General features: G+C 42.8%; 1 protein-coding gene across 1 annotated transcript in view; it reads right to left on the reverse strand.

Moving 5' to 3' along the window:
• LOC144496957 (phosphatidylinositol-3-phosphate phosphatase MTMR7-like) overlaps window positions 1–17,077 on the reverse strand; it is an 89,280-nt gene that overhangs the window by 40,871 nt on the left and 31,332 nt on the right. The window contains exons 4-8 of the mRNA XM_078217600.1: window positions 16,319–16,476; window positions 12,458–12,586; window positions 10,555–10,689; window positions 6,886–7,018; window positions 2,095–2,204 (exon numbers count right to left, since the gene is read on the reverse strand). Of these exons, the coding sequence (XP_078073726.1) occupies window positions 2,095–2,204; window positions 6,886–7,018; window positions 10,555–10,689; window positions 12,458–12,586; window positions 16,319–16,476 (665 nt within the window). The remainder of the gene's footprint in view (window positions 1–2,094; window positions 2,205–6,885; window positions 7,019–10,554; window positions 10,690–12,457; window positions 12,587–16,318; window positions 16,477–17,077) is intronic.

The raw sequence follows: 17,077 nt of genomic DNA on the forward strand, positions 1-17,077 counted from the left end.
GCTTTTTCTACTTTGTAAGATTCTGACTAATTAACAGTCCCATGACTGTGTTCCTCCACATTTTATGAAAAGTAAAAGTTACGGCCTTTTGAGCCAGGGTTCTATTCTGCGATTTTACCGTCTTGTTGGAACATCACGTGGGACCGTAACACAGGCGTGTCACAGGCAAGGACAGCATTAATTGCTCATCCCTAATTGCCCTTTAGAAGGTGGTGGTGAGCTGTCCTCTTGAACCACTGCAATCTATGTGATGTAGGTACACCCACAATGCCGCTAGGGAGGGGGTTCCAGGATTTTAGACAGCGAAGGAATGGTGAGAGAGCTCCAAGGCAGGATAGTATGGAGCTTTGAGGAAAACTTGCAGGTGGTGGTGTTCCCATGTGTCTGCTGCCTTTGTCCTTCTAAGTAATCATGGTCATGAGTTGGGTTGTGCTGATAAAGACTTGGCGAGTTAATGCATCTCATATGTTGTGTGCACTGCTGCCCTCAATGTCAGTGGTGGAAGGAGTGAATGCCGATGGTGGTGAATCAACTGGACTGCTTTGTCCTGGATGGTGTTGAGTTTTTTGAGTGTTATTAAAGCTGCACCTTCTACAGACTATTGCTCTAGATTTGTACCTTGAAGATGAGGAACAGTTTTGAGAAGTCAGGAGGTGAGTTACTGGCCACAGAATTCCTAGCTTCTGACCTGTTTTTGCAGCCACAGCATTTTTGTGGCTGGTCCAGTTCAGTTTCTGGTCAACGGTGATCCACAGGATGTTGATGATGGGGGATTTCATGATGAGAGAAAAAAAACAGGAAGAGGAGGAAGTTAACACCGCTGCCTTATAGTGCCAGGGATCCAGGTTCGATTCCTGACTTGGGTCACTGTCTATGTTAAGTCTGCACATTCTCCCCATGTTCTGCGTGGATTTCCTCTGGGTGCTCCAGTTTCATCCCACAGTCCAAAGATGTGCGGTTTAGGTTGATTGGTCATGCTAAATTGCCCCTAGTTTTGGGGGGGATTAGCAGGGTAAATACATGGGGTTATGGGGATAGGGTGGGATTGTTGTAAGTGCAGGCTTGATGGGCCAAATGGCCAACTCCTGTACTGTAGAAATTCTATGATTCGGTGCTTCATAATGTCATTGAATGTCATGGGGAGGTGGTTAGATTCTCTCTATCAACATTCATCTCTAACAATATAGAGATGTAGAAAATAGGATCAGGAGTAGGCCATTCAGCCCTTCAAGTCTGCTCTGCCATTCATTATGATCACGACTGATCATCCAACTCAACAGCTTGATCCTGCCTTCCTTCCATATTCTTTGATCTCCTTCACCCCAAGAGTTATATCTAACTCCTTCTTGAAAAAATACAATGTTTTGGCTTCAACTGCCTTCTGTAGTAGCGAATTCCACAGGCTGACTATTCTCTGAGTGAAGAAATTTCTCCTCAGTCCTAAAAGGTTTACTCCGTACCCTTGGACTATGACCCCGGCTCTGGACTCCCCCACTGTAATTCTTTTTGGGATTGTGCTCCTTCACTGGACCTCAATGTAATTTTTGACTTTCAAATTCAGTTTGTGTTTCACTGGGTTCGGCCTCTTGAATTCAGCTCCTCACAGCCCAGCTCGGCCTGGTCTTGTCCTCTCCATCTGATGACCAACCAAGCCTCAGTATAGCAGAGGTTCTGGCAGGCACATGGTTCATTTCACAACTTCAGCATATCAGGGTAAAAAAATCCCTCATCAGAAGGCAGCTGATATATTCATAAAATTGTATTTTGTGTCTTAAAAATACCAAACTGCATTGCTGGACATAGTTTATTAAAAAGGTTATGTCATTACCCTGAGACTAACATCTCTTCAAAAATACTTTTCAAAATTATGTAAGGACATTGCCTTGTGCTTTTAGTGTCATTTTGTTCTCAATCTTGCATATATATTTAAAATTATTACATTTAGTCTGTAGCATGCTAGTCCTTAATACAATATTTCCATACTTGACAGTTCCACCTCAGAAACAGTGGCAATGTAAGGAGAAGAAAAATCAAATGCAAAAAATAAAAACTGGAAACAATATCATTAAAGTAACTTTAGGAAAGTTAACTTACTTTCACAATGAATATACCGGCATCCATGATGGCTTTAATGTGTTTCAACCAGCCCGAATTCTCCAAACCCCATAGGAAGTCACTCATTGCAGGTGATCGAAGTTCACAGACTGAAAAACAAATCTCAGTAATGTTATATAAATGTTTCACCCTGCACACCAGCAAATATCGAGCCTTTTGTTCCACAGAACAATTTCAAACAAAAGGATATTGTGCATCATGTGTACGAGGCAAGGTTTTTTACACAGAGGGTGGTGGGTGATTGGAACTCGCTGCCGGGGAAGGTAGTGGAAGCAGGTACGATAGCGACTTTTAAGAGGCGTCTTGACAAATACATGAATAGGATGGGAATGGAGGGATATGGTCCCCGGAAGGGTAGGGGGTTTTAGTTCAGTCGGCCAGCGTGATCAGTGCAGGATTGGAGGGCCGAAGGGCTGTTCCTGTGCTGTAATTTTCTTTGTTCTTTGTATGTGAACTACCCAGTGTTGGGAACAGTAACAACAACTATATGGGACCAGGGAAAGGGAATACGTGATTTCTCTTGTTCAGGTGAAGATTGTGACCTGAGCATCTATCATCAATTTCTAAACATCAATGGATTTTCTTTTTCCTTATTGGTTGGGTGCATATGGTCTCTATGTTAGGATTTTTTCACTCTAGAGACTAAGTGCAGTGGTGGGCAAGAATTAGTGGTGAGTTTCCCACTGATCAGAGGGGCTGGGGGGGTGGTTGGAACCAGGAGGTCCACCAACCTCACCTGCCTGGGAGACAGTCACAACAGAAGTCAACTCTGCAAGGCAAATGCCAGAGAAATACCATCCAGTGTTGGTGAGCATAAATGATCTCATCCACACTGTCAGAGTAAGTCATGCTTTAGCTCACTCCAAATTCTCACTCTCAGATTGGCATTATGCACTCACGTGTCATATAGAACTGGTAACACTGAATCAAAGAGTAGTCACTCACAGTCTGAGCTGGTAACTCTGAGGCAATACAACATGCTGAAAAAGCATCAGACGGACTCGAAATGTTAACTGTGTAATCTTCACAGATGCTGCCAGACCTGCTGAGTTTTTCAAGCATTTTCTGTTTTCATTTCAGGTTTTCAGTATCTATGGTTTTTTACTTTTATTTTACAGCCTGAAAGGGTGGTAAACACAGCTTAAATATTAAAAAGAGGTGGTTACATTCTTGAAGGGATAAAACATATAGGGCTTTGGAGAAAGAGCAGGGGAGTGCGATTATTCGGACAGCTCTCCCAAAGAGCTAGAGCAGGCACAATGGGCAAATTGACCGCCTTCTGTGTTGCGTCATCCATTGATTCTATTTTATCAAAAACAATTCTTGCAAACAAATGTTAACCCATAAATAACAACTGATCTCATTGAACGGTCAATCATGTACTTATAAAAACACTTGTAAATTGTTTAACGAAACTGTCATCTGCAAAGGTGATCAAAAATATTTTACAACATTTTTATTTAAATGTAATTGGACAATTTACTTGAATACCTCAATAAAATGTCATTATCTATCTCTATTGAAACCTAAGAGTAAGAGAAAGAAACAACAGTCAAAATACTGATGGCCATGTTTTGTTTTCCAATGTCTTCAACAAACATTGATGCATAAGATGGAACACAGAGTCAAACCAATTCTGCATTGCAACATACAAAAGCATTTCCTACTGCACTGGTATCAACTGTTCATTTTACACACAAACTATCCTCAGACATCTAAGATTGCCAAACTGGTTTGTAAGCTCATTCGAAATTGGCTTGAAGTCGCTCAATCGCAAATAATGTTTCAGTGGCATAGAGGAAGAAAAGACTTTCATTCTATTCTGGTTGGTTGAGTTACTGAGTTCAATTTCAGCTCTTAGTGGAAAAGGGTCAACAGAAACTTCCACTTTCCTAGTCTTCATATCCAATGGCCCAGGTCTTTCAGTCTGTGGATGGTCAGAAACAGGACATATTCCAGAAAATGTACTATGGGACCCCTCGAAAGACCCAAAGCAAGGATTCCGCAGGAATTGCCCAGGAAGTTTCAACTTTCAACGGGCAATTCGCCTGCTCCCCATACCCTCCGAAAAGGTCTCCAACTCTGAGTTGGAGGCAGAGACTTCAGAAGATTCTAACTCATTCTCTGGACATTTACGCTGGAAATATTGGACTGAAAAAGCCATGTCTAACTCCTGGGTAACTATACAACTGACCCCCAACCCCTACCCCATTCACAATGACCCTCCCCAACTCCCACCTGACTCCCCAAGTTCCATTACCGACCTTCGACTTCCCATATGATCCCCCAGCCCTCCTCGCCAACGCGACTGCTTGCCTAATCTTCGACTCCTACTCTGCCCTCAGACTCACAACCCTTGCCTCCAGCCCTCTGATTATCCCCAACCCTCTGACATCCCCCTGACCTTCCATGCCCCTGACCTGACGACCAAGCCTCACCACCTTATTGAGCCTACCCATCCTGCCACCCTACCCATTTACCTCAATCACACTCATTCACCAACAGATCGAAAAGCTGTTTAAAATCTTCCAAAGATTTTTAGTGTGCTCGTGAACAAAGACTTAAAAAAACGTGGCTTGGCTCCCCAACAATCCTGGCACTACGAGGAAGTACTCCAGAACAGGTACTCTCTGTATTTCTGAAGTGGCCTGGTTCGGAAGATGGGTCAGAAACGTGAAGCTCCACCTTAGTGCAAAAAAAGGAGCAGAGTGGCAACTCAATGGTGATTGTCACTCCTCAGAAGATTGCATCCAATGTATCGTCCAAAGTAACACTGCTACTACAAAGTTACTTCTGATATATACACTCACAAATAAATTGTGAATATTCCAATATAGCAAAGCAATGGAGTATCCAAAGGGAGTGTCGGTGTTCATTTGCAGGAAGACGTGGACAATATTCAGGGCTTGGGCTGATAAATGGCAAGTAACATTTGTGCTACACAAGTGCCAAGGAATGATCATCTCCAACAAGAGAGAATCTAACATCTATCTATGACAAATCAATGGCATCAATCATCATTGAGACCCCCACTATCAACTCCTGGGAGTTATCATTGACCAGAAACTGAACTGAACTAGACATATATATACTGTGGCTACAAGGGCAGGTCAGAGGCTGGGAATTCTGCAGCAAGCAACTCACCTCCTGACTACCCAGAAGCTGTCTACTATCAACAAGGCACAAGTCAGAAATGTCATGGTACACTCATCACTTGTCTGGATGGGTGCAGCTCCAACAAAACTCAAGAAACTCAACACCATCCAGGACAAAGCAGCTTGCTTGATTTGCACCTCATCCATCTTTTCCTTTTCCTCTATGTACTTTATGAATGGTATGTTTTGCCTGTATAGTGCGCAAGAAACAATACATTTCCACTGTAATACTTCCACTATACCCCAATACATGCGCTAATAATAAATCAAATCAGTGGCAGCAGATTGTATTATCTATAGGATGCAATCCAGCAATTTAACAAGGCTCCTTCAACAGCACCTTCCAAATCTGCAACTTCTACTTCCTAGAAGGACAAGGACAACAGATGCATGGGAACAACACCAACTGTAAATTCCCCTCTTGACCACATGGTATCTTGACTTGGAACTATATTACCATGAGTCAAAATCCTGGAACTCCCTTCCTAACAGCATTGTGGGAACCTCCACCACATGGATTGCAGCTCACCACCAACTTCTCATGGACAATTAGGGATAGGCAATAAATGTTGGCATAGCCAGCGACACTCACATCTCATGAAAGAATAAATAAATGAATACTTCACAAATCCATAATGCTAATTTTGTATTCTCCAACCACTATGGTAGGTGAGTTGTTCAGCTAGTCAGAATGTTAGTCTTTCCAATACCATACATTGATAGTAATAGTCAACATATGAAGCATGTAGTTAAATAGATAAAAACCCTCCCACCTCTGCTATCTTCCCTTCTCCATAAGGTCATCCTTCAATTGGGAGAGAACAACAATCTAGCCAATATCAATGGTAAGACACTATACATCCAAGATGACTAAACAACCTGCCAAGCCTCTATCAATACTGTTCGCAACAGACCTTGGGAGATACATGCCAACGCTATGCAGCATTCTACCTACTTTCAGGGTGACAACTTTCTTCTATTTAGCATTTTCTGTGGATTGCTTCAGTGAAGTTGAAGAATTTACCCAGTAAGAAAATTGCAGGATACAAATTTGTGTTCCACCATAAATGCACTAATTCATCAACCGAGTGTGTTTTTGATGATGTAATATTTTAAGTTTTAACCTTCTGAACCCTAACATTGTTAGACTTTATAACTAGCATAGTACTAACTTCAGATTCCACCCGTACAATTCACCTGAGGCATTTGACTGGGTAGCACATGTAAAACAGCAGGGGAAAAGCATAATAGACAGATGGAGGGTGTGTAAAGGCAGAGGGAAAGCGTATAAATGGCACTGCAGACATTTGCTAGCACTTGTTTTACGCCTCCACCAAAGTTGCAAATTCTGCCCGTTGATCCACTGGGATAGAATCTCACAAGTTTCATCCTTCTAACCCAGGTAACTGTTCCCCATATATCAGCATAGTTAGTCATTTGTTACAGGCTATTTTACCACAGACAGTATCTCAGCCAAGTGCAACCTTGTCCTTAATCAATAATCCATCAGAATCTTTTCCGGTCTGTGATCATCGCATGGAACCTTAGCTGAACCTTTTCCCATCAACATGATTTATCATGCAAGTGTGGATTTATCCACCCAACAAATATTTACCATCTAACAGTTTTTGCAAACTATTTCTCATTACGTGGATGTTTTCTATCCCAATGAAATGGAACTTGATGTTTGAATAGTTGTCTTCACTTTCGTATCCTTTTCCAGCTGCTCGGTTTGCCATTGCATTTAACTGGAAAAAATACAAGTGAAGAGTTTAAAACAGTCTTAAGTACAATCACATTTGAATTACATTTTACATTTGGGATTTGTTTAATTCATACATCATAAGAGAGAAATATGATATTTCAATCTTATATCCCTTGGCAGCAGAGCCACTGTTGCATAGCCTTCTGAGATTTGAGAGCAATTTTGTTCCCAGATTAATAGCAATAAGTCAAATTAAACGAGCTGTAAGCAAATATGAAGGGTTTTTTAGTCAATTTTGATTTTTTAAAATGGAGACCATATTGAGAAAATTCAAGTTTAAATGAGAAATCAGGACAAGTCAAATAGAAATCCTGCACACTTCGGGGCCGATTTTACCAAATCGGCTCTAAGTGCCGGGTGCGGTCGTAAATCAGACCCGCGCCCGGCAGCCACGCTCCAGCGCCCCCATACGCCTTTTTTCGGCGCGGGTCCAGTGGACGGGGCCTAGCACATTTGCATCTGTCGGAGCACCGAACTGCGCATGCGCAGTTCAGGGCCAACAGCACTCAGCGCGCCCGAGCGCGAAAGTCAAAGGCAGCGCTAACAGCACTGCTGTCTGTGCTGCCTTTGACTTTCCCTGGTTGGGGGGGAGGGGGGGGGGGGGGGGGATGTGACGTCTCTTCCCTGGGGGGGGGGGGGGGGGGAACTGACGTCTTTTCCCGGGGGGGGGGGGTGGGGGGGGGGGGGATGTGACATCTCTTCCCTGAGGCGGGGGGGGGGATCTGACATCTCTTCCCTGAGGGTGGGGGGTAGGGGGGGGATCTGACGTCTTTTCCCTGAAGGGGGGGGCGGGTAGAGGGGGGGGAATGTGACGTCTCTTTCCTGAGGGGGGGTAGGAGGGATGTGACATCTCCGCCCCCCCCCCCCCGGGACAGAGACGTCACATCCCCCCCCCCTACCCCCCCTCAGTGAAGAGATGTCACATTCCCCACCCCCCCAAGTGAAGAGACGTTATCCTACCCATCAGGACCCCCGGAGCAAGGCCAGGATCCAGGATTGCAAGATACTTTCGATGGACACCAGCGATCAAGGTAGGTCGGGGGCCCAGGGGGGTCCGATCCCGGGCGCGGGGGGGTGGCGGCTGGCGGGGCCTGCGTCCCAGGGTTGTCCGATTTGGGGGAGGGGGGGGGCTGCCGGGGTGGTTCGTGGGGGCGGTTCGCGAAGGGTGGTCGGGGGCGATTCGGCGGTTCAGTTGCTGAGTTGGAGCCGTATCGGACTTGAATTCAGCAACACGGTAAATGCGCGGGCGCCGATCGGATCGGAGCCTCGTAAAGTGGGAATCCTTGGGTAAGTTGGGCGCGGGCTTCATTATGATGATTTAAATGCATGCAAATGCATTTAAATGGCCCGCTGGCCGATTCAGGCGCACGCCGGATCTGCACCCAGATCGGCGGTTGGTAAAGGTGGTAAAGGCGCAATTGGCCTTGGGTCGGATCTGGACCGCGTTTTAGGCCCGACGCCCAACTTTACCACGATTTCGCACCCGAAAACGGGCGTGAAATTTTGGTAAAATCGGGCCCTTCATGTAGCAGCAAACCAATAAACTGGATCAATGAACTCAAATGTTAAATTGGGGCTGGATCAGTGCACTTAACGGGGGGCCTTGGGTGAATGAGAAATTTGCTAAAATGCAGAATGATTTTCAGATAAAAATTCTACTTGGGCAGATGATGTCGTATTGGCCACCCATTATATGTCCTGCTTGGTAGCTATATCTATTAAAGTCAGTTGAAGTGACTATTGGGCCAAGCGTATACCAGATGGCCTGTACTAGGTGGCGATGTTATTGGAGTTGGTGTTCGTTATTGCCGAGCAGTATAAGTAGATAGATGAGGCAAGAGTTGTTTTGTGATAAACTGAGCGCTTATTTGTGCCAGATAAAGTTTTAGAAAAATATATTTTTTAAACATGCCCTTGGAATTTTTCAAATACTATTGGTGTTGCAGACAGTTCCCACAGGTTTTGGTCGACTGCTCAAGACATATTTCTCTCCTTGGATTCCTGGCCTTATTTAAATATTCAGGCTTGGGCTCGGGCTAGAATGCAGCAGAAATCACTGCCTATAGACATGCGGAAGCAAGAATTTGGGCAGTGGGATGCCATCACCAGGAATTTGTGGGAACTGTCCGCAACACCAATAGTATTTGAAAAATTCCAAAGGTATGTTTAAAAAATATATTTTTCTCCAACTTTATCTGGCACAAATAAGCACTCCGTTTATCACAAAGCAACTCTTGCTTCACCTATCTGCTTATACTGCACAGCAATAACTAACACCAACAACAATAACATCACCACCTAGTATCAATGTCTGACCTATTGGCCATGTTATGCAATACATTGAGCAACTCAAATGTCAGCCATGGCTCATTGACAGCACTCTCTCTCACCTCTAAAGCCACAAAGTTGTCAGTTCAAACCTCACTCCAAACACAAGCACATAATCTGAGATGACACTTCAATCCAGTACTAGTATAGTACTGCACCCTCAGAGGGGTTTTCTTTCAGATATAATGCTGAACCAGGGGCCAGAATCCTCACCAATGTTTCCCACTTAGCCAATATTATTACAACACATTAATTGATCATTTATTTCTCTGTGGCTTGTGGTCTTGGCCACAACCATCACCACATTTCCTACATTAAAATAGTGGCTGCACTCTAAACATATATTATTGACGTGAAGTACTTTGAAACATACGGGGATGTGAAAGATGCCCCATGAATGCACATTCTTTCAGCAACTTGAGAACCAGTCGGGTCACAATTATTCATATCAATGTAAATATATGATCATAATATCACTAAACCAGTTACTTTATAGCTTACAATTTGTCTGGTCCATTAGTTTCCTTTGACATGCAGTTTAAATTATTAGACGCTGACATTACAAACTCTGCTGCCTCCCTGCTGGTGCCTATGGGAAAACATTGAACTTTTTGGTTTATTTATTTCCACATAGCTAAAAATAAGTTTGAAAATACACATTTTGGAAATGTTTGGATTAAGAACAATTAAATATTGCAGAAATAGTTTTCATGTTGTTACAAAAATGCAGTCTTATTAATTATTTATAGAGGCATATTGACAAAGAAAGCAATTTTGAATTTACATTTCCGCCTGCTAATAATCCGTTAATTATAAGCTGATCGAGTTCATTCTTGGAGATGTTCAGGGATACTGAGAAAATAGCCTCATTTAGCTTTCCAATCAGGCTCAGCCATTGGATTTGACAATACCCAGGGTGATACTAAGCCATATAGATATGTGCACTTGGTAGTAATCCTGACAACCTTCACCTTTTTCCCCTTCCTCACTCTAAGGCTAATTGCAAAGCCCCAACCACCACTTACTGGAGATCAGATAAGTTAGCACAGCACAGGCTGACGAATATATCTGGACTTTCTTGGTCTGCAACATTTAGTACTTACTGCCTTAACCAGCTGAATTATAACAGGAAAATATTATAACACACAATGAATAATGGATTCCATTGCTGTGGCAGTAGTGACTCTTTACCTTTGGTCGGGTATCAACAACATATAAGAAATCACTCCCTGGATTTGACTTCCTGATGGCCTGAAGCATCTGTTCATCCTCAAGGCACCGAGCACTGAAACCTGAAAGAGGCTGGCTGCTTCTACAGATAGCACTCTGGAGACAAGAGCACAGAAATCAGAGGAATTTGCTTCACAATAAATCATTAATCATCTTTCACTCAAGATTTTTCATCTTGCCCCAAATTCCAAATAAAGTTAATTTTCATATCTGTGCAAACCATCTCTGAAATGATAATATGTGACTTTGGGGTTTATGATGTGAAGATGCCGGTGTTGGACTGGAGTGGGCACAACAGGTTTATTTGGAATCACGAGTTTTTGGAGCACTGCTTCTTCCTCACCTGAAGAAAGAGCAGCGCTCCGAAAGCTTATGATTCCAAATAAACCTGTTGGACTTTAACCTGGTGTTGTGAGACTTCTTACTTTGGGGTTTATACATATAAGCCATACTGTAAAGATCAACATGCTTTCCAAAACAAGAAGAAGAAGCACTAAATCTGTGTGTTCTTGTACACATTTCAATGGCCAATTCAAAAATCGGCAATGACCGAGAAACAAAACATTTTTACTCAGGGAATGCAAACTAAAGTTAGGGCTGCAAATAACTTGTAGGAAAAGGAAAAATTCGAAATCCAAAAGGAACATTCATTTTATTCATTTGTGGGACTTGGGCTTCATTGGCTGGCCAGCATTTATTGCCCATCCCTAGTTGCCTGAGGGCAGTTGAGAGTCAACCACATTGCTGTGGCTCTGGAGTCACATGTAGGCCAGACCAGGTAAGGACGGCAGATTTCGTTCCCTAAAGGGACATTAGTGAACCAGATGGGATTTTCTGACAATCAACCATGGTTTCACGGTCATCAGTAGATTCTTAATTCCAGATTTTTTTTTGAGTGAATTCAAATTCCACCATCTGCTGTAGCAGGATTCGAACCCACGTCCCCAGAACATTAGCTGAGTTTCTGGATTAATAGTCTAGCGATAATACCACTAGGCCATCGTCTCCCCATGTAAACAACTTTCAATCAGCAGCACACGTTGATCTGAAAAAGCTAGCATGCCTATCAAATTGAACACCTCTTGTGTAGATTGTCCCTTTCCCAGTTATTAAGCACCATAGGATGCCATTTAGCCCATTATACCTATAGCAATCCAAAACTAATTCCACTGTTCCATCCTCTCCCCATACTAATGTATCTGTCTCTACCTTTAATATTTTTCAGCAACAATGACAACAAAGATTCATTGCTCTAAAATCTTTCCAAGTGAAGGTATGCCTCCTTGTCTGTAATTTTCAATGAGAATTTTAAAATGGTGACTCCTAATCCCTGTCTCCCCAAACATTGGAACAGTCTTTCCCTATTAATTCAATTTAAACCCTTTATTATCTTAAACACCTTTATTCTTTGTGTGCTCTGGTAGAAATAACCCCAAGGATGTCTTTATGGATTTTATCAACTTAGAGGATACGTCTTGTATGCGCTCTATGTTTTAATATCCTTTCTGTTACAGGCACCTCTGACTGAGGTGCATCCAATATCATGTGAAATTTTATTCTTCCTTTTTCCTTGTATTCTATGGATTTATTTACAAAACTCATAATTAATACTTAATCTTCTTGCTGTTACGTTTCTGAATTCCTAAATCCCTCCTTTCAGCACTCCTTTTAGCATCTTGCATGAAGTACATATTCCCAATCCTTGGTTTTCCTCCCAAAATATTCTTCACACTTGTACAAAAATATGTTAAGATTTTCAATACTATTAAAGAGGTCTCCAGTATGTAAGGCACAAAGAAAATTATTTGAACAAGGACTGAAGAACTTTATTTTTTAAATGTAATGTTTGACAACTTGTACATACATTGTTATCCTGGCAGAAATAACAGAGAACAGGAAAGCGACCTCTGCTCCTGAACTTCGAACTGCCAACTATAACTGGTGTAGTGGCCGATTTTGGTACATACAACTCTGCAGGGTAAGTATCACAAACCTGGGATAGAGAAAATAACTGAACAATGAAAAGAAATTAAGCAGTTGCTGTTACTATTATGACCCAACATAATCAAATAATTATCAATAAAAGCAAAATACTGCAGACGCTGGAAATCTAGAAGAGTTACTCAAAATGTTGGGGGTGATTTTGCATCCACTTTAGCAATCAGCATAAATGGCGATGTGGGCGCAAAATCTCGCAGGAATCAGAAAAGAAGGAGCTTGCCAGCAAAATCTCATTTTCCGACTTCCCCACCCCGCACCAGTGGCGCGGAGCTGATTACTCCAAAAAACGTGGAACTGGAGATGCGCGGAGGATGTGCATTTTAATAAATTTTAATATAATTGGCGGGCTTCCCCGCCATATGTTCCCCCTACATTCACCAGTGTGACGTTACATTGGGGGGGTTTACAACTGCTTTTCAAAAATGTGAAGCAGTCAATGGGAACCTGCTGGGGCACAAAGTGGGGGGGTGGGGGGGGGGGGGGGGGGGGGTGTTGCCCCGATTCATGTAGGGGGGTGTGGGTTTCCTGCATCCGTGGGGGAGAGGTCTTTTTTAAGCACAGATCAGAATGCCTTTTACTCCACTCCCACTGTGGAGCCCGTGTTGCCGGCTCTATAAGTGTCACCCCACCAGTGAGACAGTGTGCACAGAGTGCCATAAAACCAGGAGAGAAAGCTTGGCTGTGCAGCTGGAGAACTGCATGCCTGTTTTCTCACCAGTGCAAGATTCTGTCCATTAACTATTTTCCTTCCACAGATGCTGCCAGAACTGCTGAGTTCATTGGCATCATCTGTTTTTAAATTTCAAATAATTGTCAATGTTTGATAGAAAATTAAAAAGTTTTCTAGGAAGAAGTGCATCAAAAACTGCTAAAATAATTCTACAAATCCTCAGGTGAAATTGATATTCCTGTATTAAAGTGACATGCAATCTTTTGAATTATTCATTTTGATTTGTAGATTATGGGGGCGATTCTCCCAGTCCGCTGGGGACATCAGCAGAGGCTGTTTAGCAGACTCCCCGCTGGGCGCCACACCCTCCGCACATCTCCAGTTCCACGTTTTTTAGTGTAATCAGCTCCGCACCAGAAATTGGCGCGAAGCTGATTTAAATATTTAAATTCCAATTTCAATTTCCTTAGCGGGCCCAAGTTTGAAATCTCCGGGCCCGCTAGAATCTCTGCCTGCTGAGCACCAAATTCTCATTCTCGCTGGCAGCGGACACGGGACATACAACATCGGAGAAATCGGGCCATGTTTTCTGTTGATAGGGAAAGTGGGGAAAAGGGCGATTGGTATTAAAGATTTCTGTGAAGCCATGAGGAGCAAGAATTCCCCTCATGGCCCCACAAAAGTCTTCCAGTCACCAATGGTTTGCTTGTCTCCCACAGCCCAGAACGGTTAAGATTTCTGATTCATTTCCAGGCTGGAACACCCAGAATTCATGACCTGCTTCTCTCAACTAGCAAGCTGCCTGTGTGTGCCACAGTTGGGAGCAGGCCAGCTGTAGCTCATCATCAATATTGAAATAAGGCTCGGTCCCAAGAATGACTTAAGACTCTTAGCAAGTACTTTGTATAAGTGACACAGGCATTTTTGTCCAAAATTAAAATTGACCTCTTCATCTCTAACTGCATACTGAAATTACTGTTTTTACTTCTGGGCTTGTCAATTTACTGAGCCGATTCTCGGACATTTCCTCATACCTCCCTCTGGAGCATGAGCCCACCACCAAACATCAAGCCAAGGTTTCCAGGATGGTCAGTGACATCAACACCTCTGGTGATCTTCCCTCCACAGCTTCTAACGTCATAATCCCTCAACCCCATAAAGTCTGCTTCTACCCCCTTCCCAAAGTCCAAAATCAGGGCTGCCCTGGTAGACCCATCATATCAGCTTTTCCTGCCCCATAGAACTAATTTCTTTCTATCTTAACTCCATCCTCTCCACTTCCTCTCTTTCCACCTACATTCATGATTCATCTGATCCCCTATGTTATTTCAACAATTTCCAGTTCCCTGGCCCTAACGGCCTCCTCTTCACAATAAACGTCCAATCCCTCTACACCTCCATCTCCTAACAGGATGATCCGAGGGTTGCCACTTTTTCACTGAGCAGAGGCCTGAACAGTTCCATCCATCACCACTCTCCTCCCCCTGGCTGAACTTTTTTTGTCACTAAATAATTTCTCCTTTGTCTCAATTCCTGCAACAAATAAAAGGAATGGTTATGGGTACCCACACGGGCCCCAGTTACGCCTGTCTTTTTGTGGGTTATGTGGGAACATTTCCTGTTTCTGCCAGCTCCAGCACAATGCTACGACAAAACACATCTTCCCCTCACCACCCCATCAGCATTCTGCAGTGACTACTTCCTCTGTGACATTCTGATTCACTCCATCACGCAGAACTCTCCATCATCTTCCCACAGCACCTTCCCTTGCAATCGCAGAAGGTGCAACACCCACCCTTTTACCTCCACCCCCACTGTCACCATTCAAGGTCCTAGGCACTCCTTTAAGGTTAAACAGTGTTTCACTTGCAGGCCCTTCAATTTGGTCTACTGCATTCATTGCTTCCAAAGTGGACTTCTCTGTTAGGAAGACTAAATGCAGACTGGGTGACTGCTTTGCAGAACATCTTCGCTCAGTCTGCAAGCATGACCCCCAACCTTCCTATGCTTGACATTTTCTGTCCTTAGCCTGCTGTAAGGCTCCACTGAAGCCCAATGCAAGCTGGAGGAGCAGCATCTCATCTTCTAGTTGGGCACATTTCCGCTTTCAGGTTGGGTTTGGCAACTTTAGATAGTGACCTCTTTCCTCCATCTTAAGCACATTTTTAAAATTTTCCCATACATGTAGGGAAGGGGGATTAGTGGGGTAAATACGTGGGGTTACAGGGATAGGGTGAGCGGTGGGCCTGGTTGAGATGCTCTGTCGGAGAGTCAGTGCAGACTCGATGGGCTGAATGTCCTCCTTCTGCACTGTAGGAATTCTATGATTCTGTCCCCCCTCCCTCCCCCCAGGCCATCTGTCTTTTGTTCTTAAAGTTGCTAGGTTTTGTTGCAATCTATAACAGTCACAGCTACACTTTAAAATCTAAGACATTCTCCCTCCCTTTAGTTCTGACGAAGTGCCAAAAAGACTTGAAGTGTTAACTCTCCTGTCTCTCTTTACAGATATTGCTGGACCGGCTGAGTTTTTCCAGCATCCTCTGTTCTTATACTGATGAAACTGTTCACTTCACCTGCTCTCTCACTTTTGTGAGCATATTAGAAAAGGAATGTTAAGCTGTGATTCACATCCTTCTTCATTCTTTTCCACTTCCTCGTAACTGACTACATAAAACATATTCCCCCAGATGGGAAAGATCCCTGGGACTCAGCCGAGCAATTTTTAATGTCAAGAATCCGCTTAAAAATATGGCTACCTTCTAAACACTATTGCTAGATATTTGGTTCTTTATACAGCAAGATAAGTCTAATACACTTCACTAAATTCCCTCTTAAAGTTTGTTTTAAGTGGTAGGATAGAGTGGATTTTCTTTAGAATAGTTTTACTCTACTGAACTGACAACAGCTTGAGCCTCATTTCATTAAACCTCAGCCTGTAGGATTAATGTTGCTACATTTAATATGCTAAAATATTTATAACTTCTGGCTAGTGAAGAAGCAATGTGAGAGTTTAAAAAATGTCATATATGTGATCATTTATATTTCTAAACTTACCCCATAGTCTCTATTCACATGAGAAACTTGCCACAAGCTATTAGGGACACCCATCCGATTGTATTCAGCCTTGAGATCAGTCAGATTCCAGCCTCGCTCTCTCTCATTTTTTTCTTGCTTTGGGTTAAATGAGAAGCAATACAATTCTTCGTACTTTACTGAAAATATTGCAAAGACAAAACCATTAGTAAACTTTTAGTTTCTGTTGTTCTTCCAGCTTACCTTCATTTTGCAGCTAAGTATTCCAGCTCATAATGTTAAAAAAAGATACTTTCTATGGGGAAAATAAACAAGTATAGCAAGGAAAATCAATAGCCATGTTATGATATTCTCACTCTTAACTTCTCTTCCATGTACCATAACTGCTGACCAAAATCCATAAGACTTTGAGGAAGTTTACTGAATATATGCTGCTCAATGGTATATGTCCTACAATCAGCAAACATGTTGAAGCATGAAGCATGCAATTTTATTATATCACATCAAAAGTACCCAACCTAAAAAAATATTTATTTGTTTAAAAATATACTTGTGGAGCTGCCCTGTTGTCATGGTGAGCCAATGAATTGTGTGGTATTGTACTGAGCCATTTTAGTATTACAAGAAAAATATAACAGAAAAAATGCAATATGTGGAAACCTTTATTTACTTCAAAATCAGTCAGAGGACACATTCAGAAATGTGAAGCACTTATGGAGAACAACATGTTTAGAGTGTATGTCCAGATAAGACAGATCCACAAACTTACAATCATAATAC

The sequence above is a fragment of the Mustelus asterias genome, chromosome 1 (genome assembly GCF_964213995.1).
Source record: "Mustelus asterias chromosome 1, sMusAst1.hap1.1, whole genome shotgun sequence".
Lineage (NCBI taxonomy): Eukaryota > Metazoa > Chordata > Chondrichthyes > Carcharhiniformes > Triakidae > Mustelus > Mustelus asterias.